The sequence below is a fragment of the Micrasema longulum genome, unplaced genomic scaffold (genome assembly GCF_059751315.1).
Source record: "Micrasema longulum isolate JH-2025_06_02 unplaced genomic scaffold, ASM5975131v1 h1tg002185l, whole genome shotgun sequence".
NCBI classification, from domain to species: Eukaryota; Metazoa; Arthropoda; class Insecta; order Trichoptera; family Brachycentridae; genus Micrasema; species Micrasema longulum.
In genome coordinates, this window is record NW_028279350.1 from 431,955 (window position 1) to 453,777 (window position 21,823).

The window sequence follows — 21,823 nt, forward strand, 5'->3', positions numbered from 1 at the left end:
ATGGTGTGATGAGTCAAGTTAGTAATATAGCATCATTATTCGCGGGGTGTAGCAGGTATCCCTACCTAATGTGAACATGAACAAGGTGAGACCGCAGCTGATGCCCGGTGACCTTCTCTAGGCGAGTTTACTTACAAATGTTGTGTTCCTCTCCTCGCTTCTTGTTCGTGTTCCTACGAGCATTCTTAGAAATAGCAATTTTTACAAAAATAAATAAAAAAATATTTGTACGTAATTTTATTTTCAACTGGGTTCACTGAATTTTTTCCAAATTACCTAAATTAAATAATTACGAAATATATATTTTTAAAACTTTTGTATAATTCTTATACTATTATTCATCATCAACATTCCCTTTCCGCACCTTATGGTGCATAGGGCACTGCATTGGTACACCAATCGCAGCGTATCTTGATCATTTTTGCTACATGAAGGTAAGGTAATCAGTCTTACGCTTCGGGTACCAGTCCAGAGACTATGAAATATCCTAGTGTAAAAACACCTTTTTTAATAAATATTTCTTGTCAACCATGTCGGGAATCGAACTCCAGACCTCTTGCATGGTAGGCTGTCTGTTGTAACAAAATTAAAACTAATGTTAAATATAAATAAATGATCTTATAAAATATAAAATAGCCTTTTCTGCGTTATTAATCGTCCGATCTCGCTCTGGTTTTCGCCATTCTCTGCAGCATTTTCCTGACGCAAGTATTTAAAAAACCTTGATTATAATAAATATTTACTAACCGTAATATACAATGTCATACATACAAAAATAATAACAAAGGCATACACAGTAAAATGGCGGACTTATTGCCACCAGCAATTTCTTACAGTCTAACCAAAACTAAATAAAAAATAGAATATAAAATTAATTTGGTCTGTCGGAGATATCTTAAGCATTCTGCGATGTAGCCACACCTCGAAAGCTTCCAGCCCGTTCATAGTGTTCACCTTCAGAGTACAAGTCTCACAGCCATACAACAATGCATACCGTACATACATAAAATACTATTTTATCCAAACTTATAACGGTGTGTATAATTTTTTTATTTTACATGATTTATTTATTTATTTTTGGATGTATTAAGTCCATTTAATTATGTTAAATACATTTATTTATAATATAAACAGGTACAATGAAGAACTTCAGCCCTACGGGAAATTGGATGCAAATTTTTTTTTCTTTCACGGGTTAAAAATTAGAGGATTAATTTGTACAACAAAATTTATTGAAAATGTACGAAAAAAATAATAAAAAATATTTAAATAAAAACGCACTGCTTTGAATGAGGTCACTTGTTCATATGAACCATCCAATGATATGAGAGCTTTGAAGGATATCCGGTTTGGTCACCGTAAACGAACCAATCGGAAGAACTGTCAGAGAACAACCTCTGACGTCACGCGCAGTTATTTCAGAAATACAAAACTTTAAAAAAATCTTAGCGCTGATAATACGATATACAAAAAAATTGGCTTAGTTTAATATTCTATTAACAAATAAAAAAAGAAAAAAAGACACTGAACTTCCCCATTAAGATAAAATACAACTAATGAAAATTAAAGCTAGGACAAAAATTAAATAATAATTACTACCTCAAGACAAGATCTGGTCTATCTTCGTGATTGTTTTAATCTAGAAAGACTTACACAAAAAAGTCCAGATCTTGTCTCTAGTTTGCAATGCGACACAATCGGTACATTGGTGCATGCAAGCCATAGTTTACGATGTGCTGATCAAGGAACAGCACATTTTTATTTCGCAACCGACGGATCGGAAAATCGAATGCCACTTGTTCCAGTAACGATGGTACATCAATTAAGACATTAGTAAATTAAACATAAATATGGAGTCAATGTACATAATATTTCTTTATACATTATTACATTTTTTTAAATATTAGTATGTATTTTTATGTATATTTATACTGGTTACCTAAGTAGTAGTTTTAAATAATAATACATATAATATTTTTTTTATCAAATTTGTTTTAATTTCTTTATTAATATGTATTGGTTTCTTAGTTTTTTTTTCTTCAAGTTCATTATATTTCTATGACCAAATAATATTTTTATAACTGGTAATTTAATTTTTAAATTGTGTATTTTTTTAAACTTTTCAATTTGTAAATAACTGTTTAGTATTATTTTTTTTAAATACTATATTTTACTTATAATTCCACTTACATGTATTATAGTCTGTATATAATAACAGTGCCATATATTTAAATAAATAAAACTTATTTCCATGTTTTTGTAGACTTGAGATTTTGAACATTGTCTCCATTTCTCCGTAAGTGTAATATTTGAATTTCCTTTTGATTATTATAACCTATATATTTAAATTGATAGTTAAAAAAAAAATGTGCTGTCAGCGACACGATATTTCAATATCCTAATTGTATAAATCTATAAATATTTTATCCATTAGAGCTTTATTATGGTCCAAGCTGGTTTCTCAGCGTGCGTCTCTATCTGAATGTAGAAATAAATTGGAGCATGTATATGTATAATACTCGGTTTACTAGCTCTCCCTAAATTCAATAATAAATATGGGAAAAGAACACTAGAGTACAATATACCAAAAATGTTTAATATGCTCCCATTAAATATAAAAAATCAAAAAAACTTATCTGGCTCAAGAGAAAGACGTCTGCTGAAAATCTGGCTTTTAGAACGTGGTTTTTATATTGAAATTTTTTTGTGTTTTTATTTTTTATTTGGGCAATTCTTTATTTTCTTAATAATTTATTGACTTAATAATTTATATGTTAATTTTTTGTATGCTTTTGATAAATAAATAAAACAATATTAATCATGAAAATGGGAATTTTAAGAAAAAGGATACCAAAAAATTATTGATAGTATTTATGAAAAAATAACAGATTCTAAATTTTTTTTACTTATTGCATAAAATAAGTATACATATTTAGTAACAGGGAATCTATATAAAACTAGTGAATAGAAAATGAAACCGGAGTGTTCTCTGTTTAGGATAGTCTCCGTCTAACATGGCTCAGCCTGTTCTAAGATGGAGTTTTTTATCTTTTAAAGCATAAGGAGTTCCATACTAATATAACAATAACAAAAAAACTAAAACTACTCAATTATACCTTGTTTTGAAAACTCTCTGAATATTTGTTAATTATCTTCGTTTTTTTAAGTTAGACTTCTTTGTTTATTCTCAAATGTAATTTGAAAAAAGTATATTGTTAAGTGTCGTCGGCACGGGAAACCCCAGTGAGGTCACATTATTTTTATTATTAATTATAGTTTGTAAGCAAAAAATATGAATAAATAAATAAATGCCAAGCTAATCAAATGTAAGATATTAAAAATCGTCACTATTCAAATATATGTGTGCCAAGAATACATGTTACTTAAACATAAATAATATAGTTTAGTATATAATAAAAAAACAAATATAACTAACTAACCATCACGCCATTTCCCCAGAGGGGTAGGCAGAGAGGATAGAACGCCACACCACTCTGTCCTGGCACACTTCCTTTGCTTCCTTCACATTCATACATCTTCTCATGCACGCACGTCGATTATTCCGACTTTTCACATGACCACTTTCAAGAATTTGTTGTACTTGATCATGCCATGTCTTTCTCGGCCTTCCTCGACTTCTACAACCAGACACATTCGCATCATAAATCTTTTTAGCCGTTCTTTCATCATTCATTCGCTCCACATGACCGAACCATCGCAAAAGACCTTTCTTAATTTTGTCGATAATGCTTAACTCAGCCTTGCATTCTGCTCTAATTTCGACATTAGGGCACCTATCATACATTGTTTTTCCGCACATTCGCCTGAGGGATCGCATTTCAACAGCATTCAGTCTACTTTCGTCCCTTTTTTTCCAACTCCATGCTTCGCTTCCATACATTAGGGTTGGTACCAGAACTCCATTATGAACTGACAAATATAAAGTAATGAAATACATAAAAATATAAATAATATGTGTACCAATTATATAAAGTTCTACGTTTATTGATCTACATATATTTTTCAACAAATCTCTCGCTACATTATTTATATGTGCGGTTATTTTTATTTGAAATATTTACTGTCTTTAAACGCGGCAGCTATCCCTAGCCAGGCAGTTTAGGGGCCTGACGGTCTGACCCATAAACTTAGCATAAAGTTACGCCTGAGTATAGCGAAAGCGAATTATACCACTATACGTAGGCGTAATTTTACGTTAAGTTTGTGAGTAAAGCCCTCTTCTTTGTTTCACTTTTGTAAACGCATTGATCGAACGTTTTTATGGCCTATTATGCAACTTGATCATAAAACGATAATTTTATGTGAAAGGTTTTGGTTTATATCTTTACGAAATCAGGAAATCGAATTTGTTTAGAGCTGAGACAGTAAAGTGCAAATTATCGATCGTGTTTTGCTGATTACCGAATTATTTCATTATTATTAATCGAGACAAATAAACAGCGACACAAATACTTAAAGTATTCATTATTTTAACGGATAAAAATAATATCGAGTCGCGGTCTCGATCGAAACGTGCCCTCGAGTTGATGAAAATATCCCGCGTATGGACAATATACAATATGGACACGGGCTACTTGGATACAAAAGTAATCAGAAATAATTATGAGAAAACGAAAAAAAACTCACGTGAAATTGATTATTCTTGTCCGTCTATTTCGCACATCGAGCTGTATTCTTCATCCGGCTAGATTGAGTTTATTAGAAATAGTATTTTTGCTAGCCAAAAGGACTCGCGTACTAGTCGAAAGGGAATGACGGTGCGAGGGTGAAGTGCCAAAATGAGTGTATTGTACAATGACCTTTAATAAAACCCGAGCATCATGACGAATGCAAACGAACATCCAATTTGATAAGGAATACATTTGAGCAATAAAATCTATCGCGTTATTGATAAAAATAAACACAAATTATCGTATCGACCTCTGTTGGAGGTCGGCATCACTCTCGACTCTCGGCTCTCGAGCTCGAGTCGGGAGTCGGGAGTCGGGAGGAGTCGCCTTCGTCTCGTCTATTATTGCCATTAGTGCACATTGTATGGAGCGTCGGTACCGTCAATAATTAATAAAGTTACATAAAATTATACTTGTTTTTTTTCCTATAACAATCTACTTTTATATATTTAGTTGATCTCCAGCTCAGTTCGGTGCTGAAAATCGGCGTTTAAAATAGTAAATAATACGATATTATGTTATGTTTGCAAAACAGTAAAAAGGGGTACAATTAAGTGTAGTACAATTATGTAAAATTAGATTAAAAGTAAACGTATTAGATACGGTCTATCCTCACCGTTCTGAGGTAGGCAGCATTTATTTATTCTTATAAAATACAGCATATTTAGTCTTAGTAATGTGGACAGATGATTAAATATGGAAATCTAATAAAATATGAAATCTTAATAAAATGATGAACTAAAATAAAACAAACTGCAAAAGTGTATGAAACTGAACATAATATATGGAAAAAAGTCCCAGAAGATGAAAACTGAAGATCAGTGGTTTTTATTTGTTAAAATAGACTTATTAAACTAAGTTGAAAACTATTTCTGAAATAACTCCGCTTGTAACGTCAGAGGTTCATTTCAGCTTATTCTCATTCAGTTCTTCCCATTGGTCCAATAGCGACAAGCAGACCGGAAATCTTCCATAGCTCTCAGATCATAGGTTGATTCACATGAACCAGTGACGTCATTCGAAGTAGTGGGTTTTTATTAAAATTTTTATTTTTTTATTTTTTCCGTACATTTTCAAGAAACTTTGCCGTATAATTGAATGCTTTAATTTTTACCCCGCGCGAGAAAACTCTTTTTGTATCTAATTTCCCGTAGGGCGGAAGTTCCTCATTGTTGAATAGCTCTATTAAATGGTTTCTTTTATCTAATTTTTCATGCAACAAATTTGTCCATTTTGACAAAAATGCGACTATTATTTAAACCTTAAACTTTTTTTTGGCGCAACTGGCCCTAAGAAATTAATGTTATTTGTAATACAAAGATGTTTTTAATCATCTATCGGTAACGAGTCGGATGTAATGTAAAAATAAAAATTGGTAATTTTTTCAATATATGTTTCAACAGAGATGTAGGTGAAGCGGACGATGCATACTAGAGATGGGCGTTTCGGTTATTTATAAATAATGCGTAGTAGTAACAGTTAGCCACAAATAAAACGGTTTCTAAGTAACAGATTCCGTCACAACAAATCTTCACAGGTCGCAGTGACGTCAGGAGCTTGCATAGCACTGCCCCCACCACTAAGAAGTAACAAAAAAATCTAGTACCAGAAACGTGCTAGATCAGTTTCACAAAGACGAATTAAACTGTTACTTTTAACGGCCACGCTGCTCTAAACTGTTATCAAAAAGAAAAAGTTTCTTGGCGCCACGGTTTTGCCAGACCACTCTAGCGACTGTTATAGCTTTTTTAAAGAATCAGTTTCACTTATCCTGACCGGACTAAATTTTCGTTTTCATGGGAGAGGGGGGGGGGTTCGCCATTTTGCTACACCTTTACTAATTTTGGTTTCTTTATGAGACTGTTTAAGCTGTTTCCAAAAAAATATATATTTTTTTTTACCCAGTTACAGTTTAGTTTTTTTTTTGTGAAACTGTTTCAGTTGTTTCGAAAGAATAACGGTTTTAAAAAAAACGATTTAATTTTTTTATACCACCTCCAATGCATACCCCCTACTGCACCTACATTTATGTACACGCATAACTGCTGATGTCAGATAGAAAAGTCGTAACTGGACAATTGACGACTCGCAACTGGACACGCGTATCGCTCTCCCGCTCGCATACCTTTCCATCTAAACAGGTATGGAAGTCTAGGCATTTACAGGGTTATGACCTGATATTGGCCGATTTATTTACGCGAAATTACCAGCGGCTCTATAGAGTATAAAATATTTCTTGCCTATTTGATTTGAATGTTTAATACAATCGATCCTTTAGGGAAGGGACATCTCAATGAGGGAACATTACTTTTAATTTTAAACATTGTAAAAAATAAATATATCGAGCATAACTTAGTTTCCGTACGGTAGGCAGAGAGGATAGAACGCCATACCACTCTGTCTTTGCTTACACACCTCGCTTCCCCCACATTCGTACATCTTATGCACGCACGCCGATTATTACAACTTTTGACATGTCCATCTTCGAGTGTTAGTTGAATTTGGTTATGCCATATCTTTCTCGATCTTCCCTGTTCTCGCATCCATCAACATTCGCATCGTAAATCCTTTTAGCCGTTATTTATTTATTTTTAATCCAAACAGCATACATAATTTCGATCGCCTTTTATACAGCGCCATATTCGTAATACCTCAAGGGCACTTATAGTAGGTAGTTTGTTAGGTACTATTTTATTCTGATATTTCATAATAAGGGACAAATTGACTTCTTTTATTTTATATGGGCTCAAAGAAAATATTTAAGTGCAGGTTCAAATATATGCAGAGTAGTGAAATGGTTCACCGCCTAGCCTTTTCCTCCCAGTCTCTGTTACTTAAGAAAACGGGTATTCCACTACTAAATAATAGTAAAAAATCGATTATGAAAACGAGATTATTTTATTGTTTACTCAATTTTAATAATATATATTTTTTTTTTTACAGCATTAGTTAGTATTTTATTCTGAATTAATTCCTATGGTAGTAAAACATATTTATTATTCTGTGTGTACAAAAGGAATTATATGTAAATTTTTGGTATTTTAAATGTTTTTTTTATCTTTTAGACTTTATACTTTATTAAACATTCATTTTTTATAAACAATGGGTCTCAAACTGATGATCAACCGACAAAATTAATTTAAAATGTGTTGTTGTCTTACAATATATGTTTATTCAATCAAATAAATTTAATTTCACCGAAATATGTTTAAAACTTGCCTCACATATAATTTATAATGACGACAGAAATTCGCTCCAATACAAACCAACCGGCCAGAAGCCAGCTGTCAAAGTAAAAAACGAACTTTTCCGAGTAATGCTGATTACCGACGTTTACAAAAAAAAATTGAGACATACTTAGGGATTCCACTAATTAAAAAATAAACTCGCTGATTTTGAATTTCGATAGGTACGAGAGATTTTTTTTTTTAATTCGTGTATATTTGAATAAACACCTGGGGTGGTATTCTGGATCTTCTCTACCCCCTAGAGAGTGATTAATTTGAAAATTTATATTTTTTTACTCGCTTTTATAATGTTCACACTGATGATTAAACGTCAAATGGTGTATAAAACTGCTTCAAAAACGGAAATAAAACTAATTTAGTTTGGTCGTTTCAACCTAATTAGGTGTTTCGGGTAATGCTTAAGGTCGCAATAATGGTTTAAATAAAAAAAATGCAGTTTAGTTGCGTGTGTTCGTATTTGTTTGACGTTTAATCATCAGTGTGGCCATTATATTCAGCAAATAAAAAAATGAAAATCTTCAAATTAATCTCTCTAGGGGCAAAGAAGATCCAGAAAACCACCCCTGGACTGAAAGGGTTAAGTAAATATATATTTAGTTGGTGTAAAATCAGTGAAATACATTATATCTGCCTGTTGCTTTATCAGGGCTTGAAAATACGGTTTTAAGGGCACCTGGTGAATTTTACACGGTGCGTGAAGTGATCCCTTGAACCAGGCAATCACAGGTCATAAACCGACTGCCATATTCCGTAATATGGAAGTCTGGAACGCACCTTAAAAGTATTATTTTTCTAAGAATGTTTCTTGACATTTGGGCAATCCAAAAGTACGCTTTTATTTATTGAATTCAAAAAAATATTTTATGGTTGATAGTGATGTAAACATCTGTTATTATTATTATGGTTTACTTTTATATATTTCCATAATAATTCCCGAAGAGATTCGTGCATTGTGTAAGGTGTAAGGATGAGACGAGCATTATAAACAAAATCAAGAAAGCAGTTCTGCGTCGCTTTGGACACGAGAGCGAATGGACAGCGAAATTATGATGCAAATGTTGATGGATGTAGAAAATGAGCAAAATCAACAGAAAAATTAAAGAATTTTTTTTTATACTCCACAAACCTAATCTGCATACCTAAATACGGGTAACTTATACAAGCTGTCCAATATTTTCACATGAAAAGTCTATTTTCGGATTAAGGATTTATTTATTTATTTACGCATACATTTCATATTCTACAAAATGATACAAAAACACTCTCTGCTTGTACTAGGAGTAAGCTCAGTATATGAAGGGTCGGCGAGCCAGAAATATTAGTATGCCTAATGTTGCAATAGGTTCCTACACGGGCAAATGCCTGTTCTATGAAACCAGTTTGTTACGGCAAATATTGTTATCGAATATGTTTCCCATAAATAAAAATAATATTAAAGAAATAGATAAACAGTTATAGCCCAAAAGAGAAAAAAATTATATACAGTTTACGTTAATATAAAAATATATATTTTTTTAAATATCATCATTTCCTTTCCGCACCTAATGGTGCAAAGGGCACTGCATTGGTTCACCAATCGCAGCGTATCTTGATAATTTTTGTTACATGAAGGTAAGATGATCAGTCTTACGCTTCAGGTGCCAGTCCAGGGACTATGAAATGTTCTAGTGTGAAAACACCCTTTTAAAAAAATATTTCATATTAACCATGTCGGGAATTGAACTTGAGACCTCTTGCATGGCAGGCTAACGCGCTGGCCATAACACCACGAGGCCGACAAAAAAAAAGTATGTACATAATAAATTCACAAATGATTCAATGAAATTGTATAATATTTAGATTACTATCCTCGATAAATTCTCAAATTCCGTACTTCCAATGTCTGTCAACCAAACCGTAATTCTCTTTTTCCATACTGATGGTTTATCAGATTTCCGAACACACGGAATCTGATCCACGGATACGGGAATGACCAAGAAAGATTCGGTATGATCAGAAAAACAAACATTTAAAATCTGGCTATTATTATAATTATTATTATTATGTAAAACATAAATAGCGCCATTTTTGTAAAGAAATAAATTTAATTTTAACTTTGTTAATTGTTAAAAGTAGACACAACCGAAAGGCACGTATGAATGTGGAAGAAGTTAAGAATGTTTGTCAGGATAGACGTGTGTGGCGGTCCATTCCTATGGAAAATTGCGCGATGGTAGTAGTGGGATTCTGTTAGATGACCAACCACATGTATGATAATGACGTTGTATATGTTTGTTCCAGTGCGGAGCTACGACAACCACGCCAAGTGCGGTCTGGTGTGGATCCCGCACGTGGTGGCCTACCGCTGCCGCACGTGCGGCATCTCGCCGTGCATGAGCATCTGTCGCGACTGCTTCCGGCGCGGCGACCACTCCACGCACGACTTCAACATGTTCCTGTCCCAGGCCGGGGGCGCCTGCGACTGCGGGGACACCTCCGTCATGAAGGAGGACGGGTGAGCGCGCAATCATATCTAACCGCCTACAGTGCCTTAGCTTTATTTAGCTGATACGTGTGCATCTAATGTTCCATGTTTAAATATAAATTCAGAACAAAAATACACATACATACAAAATACAGTTTGCCTACCACATATCACACATTGCATCTGAGGACTTGACTCTTTGTGCCGAAAGAAAATAATCCAGAAGTATATCATGTGCACTTCATCGGATTGAGGAAAAGAAGGAAGTGAGTTCTCCACTGACTGGGATTAAATTGATTGGATATAATCAGTTCGCTGAAATTATGACATGTAAATGAATCTCAGGTCATAAGCCCTGTAAATGCTTAGACTTCCATATTTCCTTCTGTAAAATGCTCTCCATCTCCTTTGTAATATAATAACAAAACCTTTTAAAAAGCCTTCAAGTTGTTTATGGAAAAAAAAAACATAAATTTCCTTTTACCCAAGATTTATTAAAAAATTAAACCTAAAAGTTATGCAAGATTTATAAAAAAAAATAACCTAAAAATTATAAAACATATTCAATAGAAAGTTTTAACAATTTAAGAATAAATGTAAAAAACAAATTAAATATTTCAAAGAAATATAACAAGAAAATCGTAAGTAATGTTTCATACAGCTGGGCAAAGTGAACAAAAAATTGTATACATTATGAAATGTGTAAATAAATAAATATAATTACCATTCACTATCTTTGAAAAAGTTCAAAAGGTTTGTTCTATAGGAACAATACCCTACACTAAATAAAACAATTATGGAAAGACTAAATCATGATCTTAATAGTGTATCACTGTGGCTAAAAATTAATTAATTAAAATTAAATGTTAACAAAACTAAATACATGAATATAGGAAACAAAAGAATAGAAATTACGCCATCAATTGTAATAGAAAATGAAAAACTTAATGAAGTCACTGAAATTAAATATTTAGGTGTAATGTTGGATTCAAAACTTACATTTCACCAAAACGCTAAGATGGTAATAAATAAGATTGCAAAAAAATATCAATTTTGGGAAGGATCAGAAGATTTATTGATAAGGACTCCTGCAAAACTATTTACAAAGCAATTATTGAACCACACATTAACTACTGTAGTAGCATTTTATTTTTATCAAACAAAGAAAACATAGATAAACTAACTGTATTACAAAATAAAGCCTTTAGAATCATTTTGAAAAAAAACAGATATACGAGGGTAAAGTCGATGGTAAATGAAATGAAATTATTAACATATAAACAAAGAATATTTTACAATACAATGATATTTGTTCATAAAATTATAAACTCTAATAAAAAAACATAATTTTGGAAAAAAATTGATCGGAACCAGCATGAACACGATCACAATACTAGAGAAAAGAACAAAATTACACTTCCATTTAGGAAAAAGGCAAAGTCACAAAATTCGATTTTATTTAAAGCAATTAAAAAGTATTACGAAATGGAAAAAAATATTTATGAAGAAAAAAACATATCAAAATTTAAAATAATGGTCAAGACATATGTGATAAACAATTTATAAATTAAATATATTTGCAATGTTATTATTAGAACACACATAACAATATGTATGATATGTGTGCCCTACTTTAAGATTTAAATAAAAAAATATATATATATCAGATACGTGGGAATAACTATTGCCGAGTTCATGAAGTCTGTTCAATACAGCATTACAAGTATACACTGTCCGTGAATTGTTGCTACAAAACGGTGGCACCTGTCTAGTCATTTTTCCAGGCACCCTGAAGTTGAGGAGAGATAACAGTTCAGGGCAATCCCATATTGAATTTACAATTTTGTATAAATTTAAAAGGTCTATAATTTTTCTTCTATCCTTAAGTTTTAACAAATTTAATGTTTTTAGTAAAAAATCATATTTGAAAAATTCATGACTATCTTGTTAATAGTAATAGGCTGTCTTATCGGGAGGCTAATCATAGAGTGACACTTAACATGCCAAATGTGAGAGATAGTGCTCGCCAAGGCAAGGTTGCCATTGTTGCCAATAGTAGAGTTGTTGTTGCTTTCTAGGTGTGCCGACTTAAATATCTCACAATAACCATCCAAGATGAAATGCCTATAAATATGACTGAATATGAATTTTTACAATTATGCGAAAGCTGCACCTCAAACAAATAATGAATCTTAAATAAATGTTATAAATTAACACCACTTTGCAACACGATGGATGCGCGAGGGGCTATGGTGACAAGTAATAGTAAGTAATATTGTGTCGGTTTCAGGTTCTGCAGTAACCACGGCATCAACAACTGCGCCAACAAGAGTCCGGCTCCCAGCGACCTCATGTGTGTGGCCGAGGCCATGATGCCGCGAGTCATCCTTCGCCTTCTGCAGCACTTCAGGGAGAACAGGTAATACTCCTTATCTGCAGCGTCATGAGCACCTACACTACACTACACTACAATTCACAAAATAGTGAAGTTGCGTGATCGATACAGAAATTATATTTTTATACCCATCAATACTCTCCAGTTTGACTTCCAGCTCTTCAAAGCCATTCTCATCTAGGATAACTTATTATCTAAATGTTATTAATATTTGTAAATAACCGGTTACTGACGTTTCTATGTCTACCCGTTTCGAGACGTACCTGTCTCTTTGTCAAGACACAAATCAAACAAAATACAAATTCCATTATACACCTTCGCTATAGTTGTTGCGCAAAAATTTTAAACCACATGCTTTTAGTGGGTAACACTAACGTGCGCTGATTATAATTTATGAAAATGTTTGATGTAGTGGGAGAAATAGTCACGACGGAGGAGGAGGAGAGGAAGGGATGAGCATTAGTTCACTAGGTATATGGTTACCATTCCAATGGAACATTTTAAAATGGGCTATATTGAAAGGTTATTCGATGATTAAAGGAACATTATTCTTATAGCCTTTCTAGTGTGAAATATTTGCATATTATTTACATTTAATGCCATATTATTTATATGTAAGATTTTAACTCCTGTGTCTTGATTAAAGTCACGATTAAAATTGATTAGATAATTTGTGAATTCAGAGTAATTGTTGTAGTGGAGACGCCTCACGTATCCTTTGACACGAATATTAAGATTTCTTAATGTTCTCCCACTGTAAACTGAACGACGTGAATTGTATTTTAATTGGTAAACACCCGAGTTATTTAATAAACTATTTTTATCTTTATTATTAAGTGACAATTTGCCAATATTATTATTTGTATAGAAGACAGGTTTGACATTATTCGGTACATTTGGTACGTAAAGTAAGGCTAGGCAGCTCTCCCGAACCCGTAGAGAAATCTTAATACTGTCTTGATCGCAGTCACCATCTTATAAAGTTGCGCTATAAATGTAACAGACCCCGTGAACTAAACGACATATTCTCTTTTACTAGTTGGGGAACAGAATCTAACTCGGATACGTACCGAAAGGCGGTGCAGGAGTGTGAGGGGTACGTGTCCATGCTGATGGAGTTCAACAACATGGGGGAACTTATGAGGAAGGCCATGACCAAAGCCCTCATCAATCCTCAGGTAAATAAAAAACGCCGGATTGTTCCAGGTTTGATTGCCGATAAGATCACTTAATGTGATTTTTCTTGACCCCGTTTTGGTGCGAAAACAAATTGTTTATTGGTTTAAAATAAAAAAACCAAAATCCATAATAAAATGTCGAGCCTAGTTGTCCATTCCATTTCAGTCAACCAGTTCAAAAACCGTTTGGATGCTTTTTTGAAGGAAGAAGAACTTAGACAAAAAGCAGTACACGAGATATAGGCGCATATGCCGGCCTTTAACGGCGGCCTCCGTGGTGTAGTGGTCAAGACACTTGACTCACGCAAGGAAGGCTTTGGGTTCGATTCCCGATGAGAACACAAACATTAAAATGTGATTTTTCTCAAGTCTGGGTGTTCTGTGATGTAATTCACCACTGTAATTGGGCCTCCTGGCCTGTTGTGGTGCAAAAATAAATAACGCAATAATAATGTATTTGTTTTACAGGAACATACAATCAACAATAATTAAATTAAATAATAAAGAGAAGGTACCAGTCCTTTTCTACAAAAATTGGGACAAACTCAAAATATTGTTGGTAAATCCACCTGGTCCATGAAAAAGTATAGAAATTGAAAAAAAAAATTTTTCAGGCGTTGCCTAGTATGTGGGTGAAATAATTCATTTAGATTAATCTCTCCCGCATAAATAAAGTTTTCAGCTCTTTAACTTCACGAACATCAACAAATGAAAGAATTGAAAGAATATAGATGCTCAAATACAGGCAGAATGGTGAATTTTACACAGTGTGTAAAGTGGCCACTTAAACCAGCCAGTGACAGTTCATAAGCCTTGACTTCTATATTACCTTCTCTAAAATGTTCTTCATCTCTGTTGTAATATGTTAATATTAACATCTCCCCAGGTAGTTGAATTTAGTCCTCGTCTACAAATATTTGGACAAAATCTAAATATTGTTGATATTTTTTACTACTTTTTTTGTACATTTTCAAGAAACTTAGCGTTACAATTTAATGCTTTAACTTTTACCGCACGCAAGAAAACATTTACTGTATCCAATTTCACATATCGCTGAAGTTCCTCATTACTATGGAATTCCGTCAAGAATTGTCAATATGTAACTTAAATCAAATGAACACAAAACATAGTACCGTATTGATGTATAGAGAATAACATTGTCAATACATACGTAGTTGAATAATGCGGATAATTTTTGGGCAGATGTACAAGAATATGGTGGAGCCCCCCTTTCCTGAGACGGATTACGGAACCTACATGTCCATGTCGCACCTCATCTACGAAGTGGCCATCAAGTCCTTCCCCGCCCCCGACCCTCCCGCCGAGTGAGTTCTTCTCCCGCATTCATGGACTGACTGAATTCATGGACTTTGTCATTATTTATTATTATTTAAGCCAATCAACTAACTGGCTTACGCCAATTTGTGTTATCACATTGCTCGAGCTTAACCCGAACGATCTTAGAAACTATTTCAAATTACAGTAGGTGTGGTAACGGCGTGATCTAGGCCGATATGGCAAGTGCGTCACCTCCGAGCCGGGAGTGATAACACCGCTCGCTTCTTGTAAAAACACACCGACGGTGCTGTTTAGGGAGGTGAAAATAATCCCACGCTGGTCCTTAAATTTCTTATAGCAAAGACAGCATCGGTACGCAAATTACCGTGAGGTACATTGAAGTTAGTTATAAAATTGTTACCTGAGCCGACATGTGAAGTTTAATTCTTCTTTTTAGGTGGGAATTGGTTATTATATACAATATCTATCTAAGTAAGGCTGAACATCTCGCCTTTATGCGATTTTTTTATTTTTATTTATTTAAAAAAAAATATATTTTTCAAAAATATTTACAAAATAGTCTTAAATTAAAGTCCTGCTGAGTTGCATACAAACAACTCGTCAGCGAGTTCTTATAAATTACATCGATTATTTACACTTAACCTACATTAACAATAATTTTACTTGAAAAACAATTACAGATTACATTATGAAAAATTAAAAACTATCACTAATACAAAAAACTTTTTTCTAATAACCATAATTTGAGCAAACGTCCCACTCCTGTATTTAACTTAGTATTTTTAATATTGTTTGGTAACATGTTAAATATTTTAGGTATACTGTATTGCAGTGTCCTTTTGCCATATTTATTGCAGTATCTAGGAACAGCTAGCCCTTCCATACTAGTAAACCTGGTGTTGTAATCATGTACCAACTTGAGTTTATACTCGGAGTGCGACGCATGCTGACAAATTAATTTGTACCAAAGTAGAGCCCTAACAGATAATTTATTTACAGATTTATACATCAATGATATTGAAATATTGTGTCTCTGGCGGTATACATCTTTATGTAGTAGCAATTTGATCATAGAATTTTGCAAGGTTTGAATAAAATTAATATTAGTTTCACTTGATAACCCCCAGGAAGTTACCGCGTATCTTATAATTGATTCAGAGAGAGATAAATAAATAATTCGTAAAGTATTAACAGGGACATAATATTTTAATATGTACATTCTATTACTTATTGCTCTTAATCGCTTACACAATTTTCTAATATGTACATCCCATTTAAAATTACAATCTATAGTTAAACCTAAATAAACATACTGCTCAATATTTTCACACATGCACGGTTATTATGAGAGATAATGTGACAGTATATTTTGTGTACAGGTTAAAAAAAGTATGCAATGCATACCTACCTACTTGATAATATTTATTGGTGAAATCTTTATTTTAACCTTATGAAATTTCTTCATCTTAGTAACACACACGCTTCATGGAGTTGGACCCGCTAAAAGGCTTTCTATTAGCCTAGGGTTCTATCCTACTGTTTTCCAAACGGAACTCTTAGCCATCTTTCGCTGTGCACCTGAAAATTTGCACTGATAATATAAAAACAAAATAATTTTTATTCTCTCTGATAGTCGAGATTCTCTCAGCTTTGAAAGCACTGAGCTCGGTAGAGATCAATTCTAAATTATCATTGCAATGCCTACAACCACTTTGGCAATTGTGTCGATCAGTGCAGCAGCATAACACTGATTTGGATTCCTGGACACTCAAATATTGACAGTAACGAGGCAGCCGATGAATCGGCGAGGCTGGGAGCTGGTACAGCCCCGATAGGCCCGAGTCCCGCTGTGGGTTTCCCGAATATGCTTCTCGTAATGATGTAGGTTGTAGACCCGGGAGCAGAGCATAATGCTCAGCACCATGCGAAAGAACTACTAAAGGGGTGCCGAAGGTTTGCTTTCGACCTAATGAGGCTTGACCGAAACCATGTGAGGGTTATCACTAGAGCCCTTACACCTTGCTGGAATGCACCTTTCTGGAACTTCTAGATGTAGGTTCTGCAGTGCAGATGATGAAACACCTATATACGTTCTATGTGAATGTGATGCTTTATATCACAAAAGAAGTCACTTCCTCGGGTGACCACCGGTTAAACCCGAGGATGTCAAAGCGCTCGCCCACTACCTAACAGTCCGATACTACTACCTAAGTATCTGGGCTTGGAGGGGGATATTTAGCTTTATGAGAGTATTCGCCCTCCACTCAGTAGCCAGGCTCTTTAAAGACCCGAGTTTGGAGGGCGAGAACTAATTCACGGGGACCCGTCACAATAGATCTACTCAGGTTGCAGTGATGTGAGGAGCTTATATAGCACCGACCCCCGTTCTTAAGAATAAGATACATGCTCAATATTTACAGTTAAACCTAGCCTAGCCAGTCAATTTTATCTGCGAGGAAAAATTCTCATCAGTTTTTACGCATTTCGGGTGATGAAAATAAATTATTAATTTATTACATGTTCAAATAATTGCAGATATAAACACCTCCCCGCCCTCGGAATGAAGATGAACCACAGCACCTTACTGGAGGAGTTCATTTTCTGGACCTTCAAGTACGAGTTCCCCCAGAACGTGGTCTGCTTCCTCCTCAACATGCTCCCGGACCAGGACTACAAAGTGAGTTGCGACGCGATAGTGCGACGATGGCGGACCGACTAGCTTTACTGACTGTTCCCTGTCTGTTGCAGGAACACCTGACGCGCACCTTCGTGATGCACTACGCGCGCATCCCGCTGGTGCTGGAGTTGTCGTCGGATCCCGACATGCTCAGCAACCGCGTGGTGCACATGTCGGTGCAGCTGTTCTCCAATGAGGCCCTGGCGCTGCGCATGGTCAACCAGCTCTCCCTCCTGCACGTCATGGTCATCTCCCTCAAGCTCATGATGACCAAGATCCTGGTCCGCAATACTCTGCACGGTCAGTCCCTCTTTTTATTCGGCCAGCTGCTGAACTGACGAATAATTTCAATTTATTCGATACGTTTATAATTAAATTTATATATTTTGAAGCATACATAACACGATAAAAATTATTAATGTAGTTTAAATGTAAAAATTATTTAAATAAAGATACCCAGTAATTAAAGTAAAATAAGAAGCTATCTCGGACGAGCACTTTTGACTCGATGGCTCCTCTCGGTTAAAAATCCTGGATAAGGATATCGAGTGTCGGCGTATTCGCCTACAGTGGTCTTGAGATTGTGAGTTGGATTCCTGTGAAGATCGACGCGAAACATTGATTAAAAAGGTCCTACCCTGTAATATGTTATGTTCTCGGACTGGCACCTGAAGCGTAAGGCTGATCACTTTATCTTCACATAACAAATATGCTGCATTTGGTGTACTAATGCGGTGCCCATGCACCGTCTTGTGTGGACAGGGAAAAGGTATGACGATGATCCTCTCAACTTTTTTTCAGTAGCACGAAAGATTTTGATATCCGAAGAGTAAAGGTCGAGTAAAGACATTACTCTACCTATCTGCAGGCTGGAACTGAAATGAACTATACGAGGTTCTCGTTATCTCGCACTCCACTAGGTTCTTATTGGCACCCCATTATTTCTTTTCCGGTAATGTGAAATCTATGTTAACAAATTACAACAGGGATGGAGAATACCTTAAATAAGGGAATATGGAAGTCTAGGCATTTACAGGGCTTATGACCTGTCATTGGCTGGTTTAAGTGGCCACTTTACACACTGTGTAACATTCACCATTTTGCCTATGTTTGAACCAATGACAGGTCATAAGCCCTGTAAATGCCTAGACTTCCATATTCCCTTATTTAAGGTATTCTCCATCCCTGTTGTAATTTGTTAATCTTAATGACTCCGAATGAGGGGGTGAAATCCAGTCTACGAACATTTGGACAAACTCAAATATTGTAATGAAATCTATGTATTTATTTTAATACCGCCGTATATGTTTTGACGCAATCACCAGACCAAACCAAGAACCGGCACCACGTGATCGACTGCGCCCGGAGAGTCATGAAGGAGCACTGCTACTGGCCGCTGGTGTCGGACTTCAACAACGTTCTGTCCCACCGCAGCGTGGCACTCGTCTTCCTGCGAGACGACACCCTCATAGACATGTGGTTTCAGTTCCTCTCCATGCTTCAAGGTATGCAATTGGTAACTTCCAATGTAGACGATTAGATCTCCGTTTGATACAAACTTGGTGTTTTATTTTCATTCTTGGAATAGTGCACACATTTTCATATTCTTGCGTGTTCTCTAATAATAATGTCGCACATATATATATGCGTATAATTTACAAATTCTTTTTTTCAAACACAATTTTTTTTAAATTTTATAATAGTTTTATTGTTTTTACTCTCATACTTATGAGGTCTAATAATTCCCTCGGGATAAGTCTTACATATGAAACGAGTATGTAGGCCTCTTCCCCGTATCTTAATTAATGTACAAATGATACAGGGAAAGGTCCTACATACTGATAAAAGGGGTGACATAAGTTTTAATGGGATTGGACAGGGTCTGATTCCCCGCAATGCGATACAAATATGTGGCTAGGGTCTCGATATTCTAACTTCTGCCCCTGCGAGTGACATAATTTACTGTCTTTATTTAAGGGGCAGCTAGTTAGATTACAAATCGAGACTCCTAGCCGAAAATAAACATGAAAACCTGACATATAAATATTACTATAAAAACACTGGCATCGTACACTCTCGTCCGAGCGCCATTCGTCGCCCTGGCGGCCACTCGGGAAGCTTCAGTCGCGGCCAGGGGTTCAACCGCCTCTCCGTGGTCATTCCCACTATTTTTCCCGTGCTGCTACCATCTTCGCCTGGGAGCCCGCAAAAGGGCCGCTCGGCTTGGTGTCGGTGTCTAATGCTTGGCGCTCGTTCGCCGCGTCACAAGCCGCGCTGTACGTCCCATTACCGCACGCGCGGCGATGTCCAATACAAGTTTTTTACCACGTTATTTAAAATTGAACTCTGCGACTGCGCCTTCTTTGTAAATGGGAGTCTGACCTTTACTTTTTCTTTGGTATTATTCAAATTATTATTATTATTCCTTCTCCATAACGAAAGCCATTTTCAGGAGAAGTGTACAAGTTTGGATTTTGTCTAAGGGAAGAGACCATTGCAGGAGACTGCTGCGACATGTTGCATAGATTTATATACCATTAAGCGTTTTGTCCAGATGTTTATTGAAATATATGTAATAATTTTTAATTTTCATTTTTGCTATTGTTTAATAATGTACATGCTTCCACTTTCCATTATGCTGTATCCCAACTCAACACAAGGCTCTTGGCCTCATAGAGTTAGGGATACATTATTATTTTTTTTGTAATATATATGTATTTGTTTGAATGAATAAAATAAATAAAAGACAAATCCAATCAATTATGATTATGTTCAAATTGACTCTGGTTAATTATTTACCAAACTTTGGTGTTTTTTTTTAGAATTAACAATTTAATACACAAATATCTGGGTATTGGAAAATATCATTTGCCTGTAGTAATTGAAATTTGCTAATCATCGACTTTACCTGCGTGTATCTATTTTTTTTTGTTGAGGTTTGTTTTGCAATATGGTTGGTTGATTTGTGTAAATTTTCTTGTTTAGTTAATGTGTGGTTCAATAATTGCATTAATTGCTAATTGCTAATTGCTAGTGGCAATAAGTCCACCATTTAACCATGTCCACCTTTGTTTTATTTTTGTATTTATCACATTGTATATTATGGTTAGTAAAGATTTATTATTATTAAAAACAATTTTGCATGAATTTCATATTGTTTTTTTTTTGTTTTATGCAGGTATGAATGTAAACGAGCGCGAACTGGGCAGCCACGTGGAGTTCGAGCCGTCGTCGTACTACGCGGCGTTCTCGTGCGAACTGGAGGCGTCGGCGTACCCCATGTGGTCCATCATCTCGCACCTCACGGGACCCGAGCACGCGCCGCTCGCGCGCAAGTTGGTGCAGCGCTGCCTGCGCTACCTGCGCGAGTGGCTGGCCGCCATCGACTTCCTGGCGCCCGCCGTGCAGCGGCCGGAGGTCATGCGCGCCTCCTTCCACTTCCCGCTGCACCGCTACCTGGCCGCCTTCCTGTGCCAGGCCGTGCGCCACATGGGGCTGCGCGTTGCGGATCTGCTCCCCGAGAGCGACACCCTTCTGCTGCTCATGATGCACCCGCTGCGCGTGCAGGCGCTGTTCTACGAGATCCTGAGCGGCATCTGGGTGCGCAACGGCCTGCAGATCAAGGGCCAGGCCATGACGTACATCCAGGCCAACTTCTGCAATTCCATGGTGGACATGGATATCTACTTCCTGCAGGTGTGCGCCTCGCATCTCCCGACTCACCGCTTCCTCGACATCTGCATCAACACGTGAGTTTGTACAACTACCCTTGGAAATAATGAGGATAGTAATATATGTTCGCTTACACGTGATAAAAATTAGAACATTTATTTGTACGGTGAAGTTTCTCAAAATTGCATGAAAAAATATC

At 35.5% G+C, this 21,823-nt stretch overlaps 1 protein-coding gene across 1 annotated transcript in view; it reads left to right on the forward strand.

The window, feature by feature from the left end:
- Window positions 1-21,823, forward strand: part of Ubr3 (Ubr3 ubiquitin ligase) — an 81,053-nt gene that overhangs the window by 37,144 nt on the left and 22,086 nt on the right. Inside the window, exons 2-9 of the mRNA XM_088239561.1 lie at window positions 10,220-10,433; window positions 12,694-12,822; window positions 13,838-13,976; window positions 15,180-15,301; window positions 17,811-17,952; window positions 18,024-18,252; window positions 19,278-19,457; window positions 21,131-21,701. Of these exons, the coding sequence (XP_088095687.1) occupies window positions 10,220-10,433; window positions 12,694-12,822; window positions 13,838-13,976; window positions 15,180-15,301; window positions 17,811-17,952; window positions 18,024-18,252; window positions 19,278-19,457; window positions 21,131-21,701 (1,726 nt within the window). The remainder of the gene's footprint in view (window positions 1-10,219; window positions 10,434-12,693; window positions 12,823-13,837; window positions 13,977-15,179; window positions 15,302-17,810; window positions 17,953-18,023; window positions 18,253-19,277; window positions 19,458-21,130; window positions 21,702-21,823) is intronic.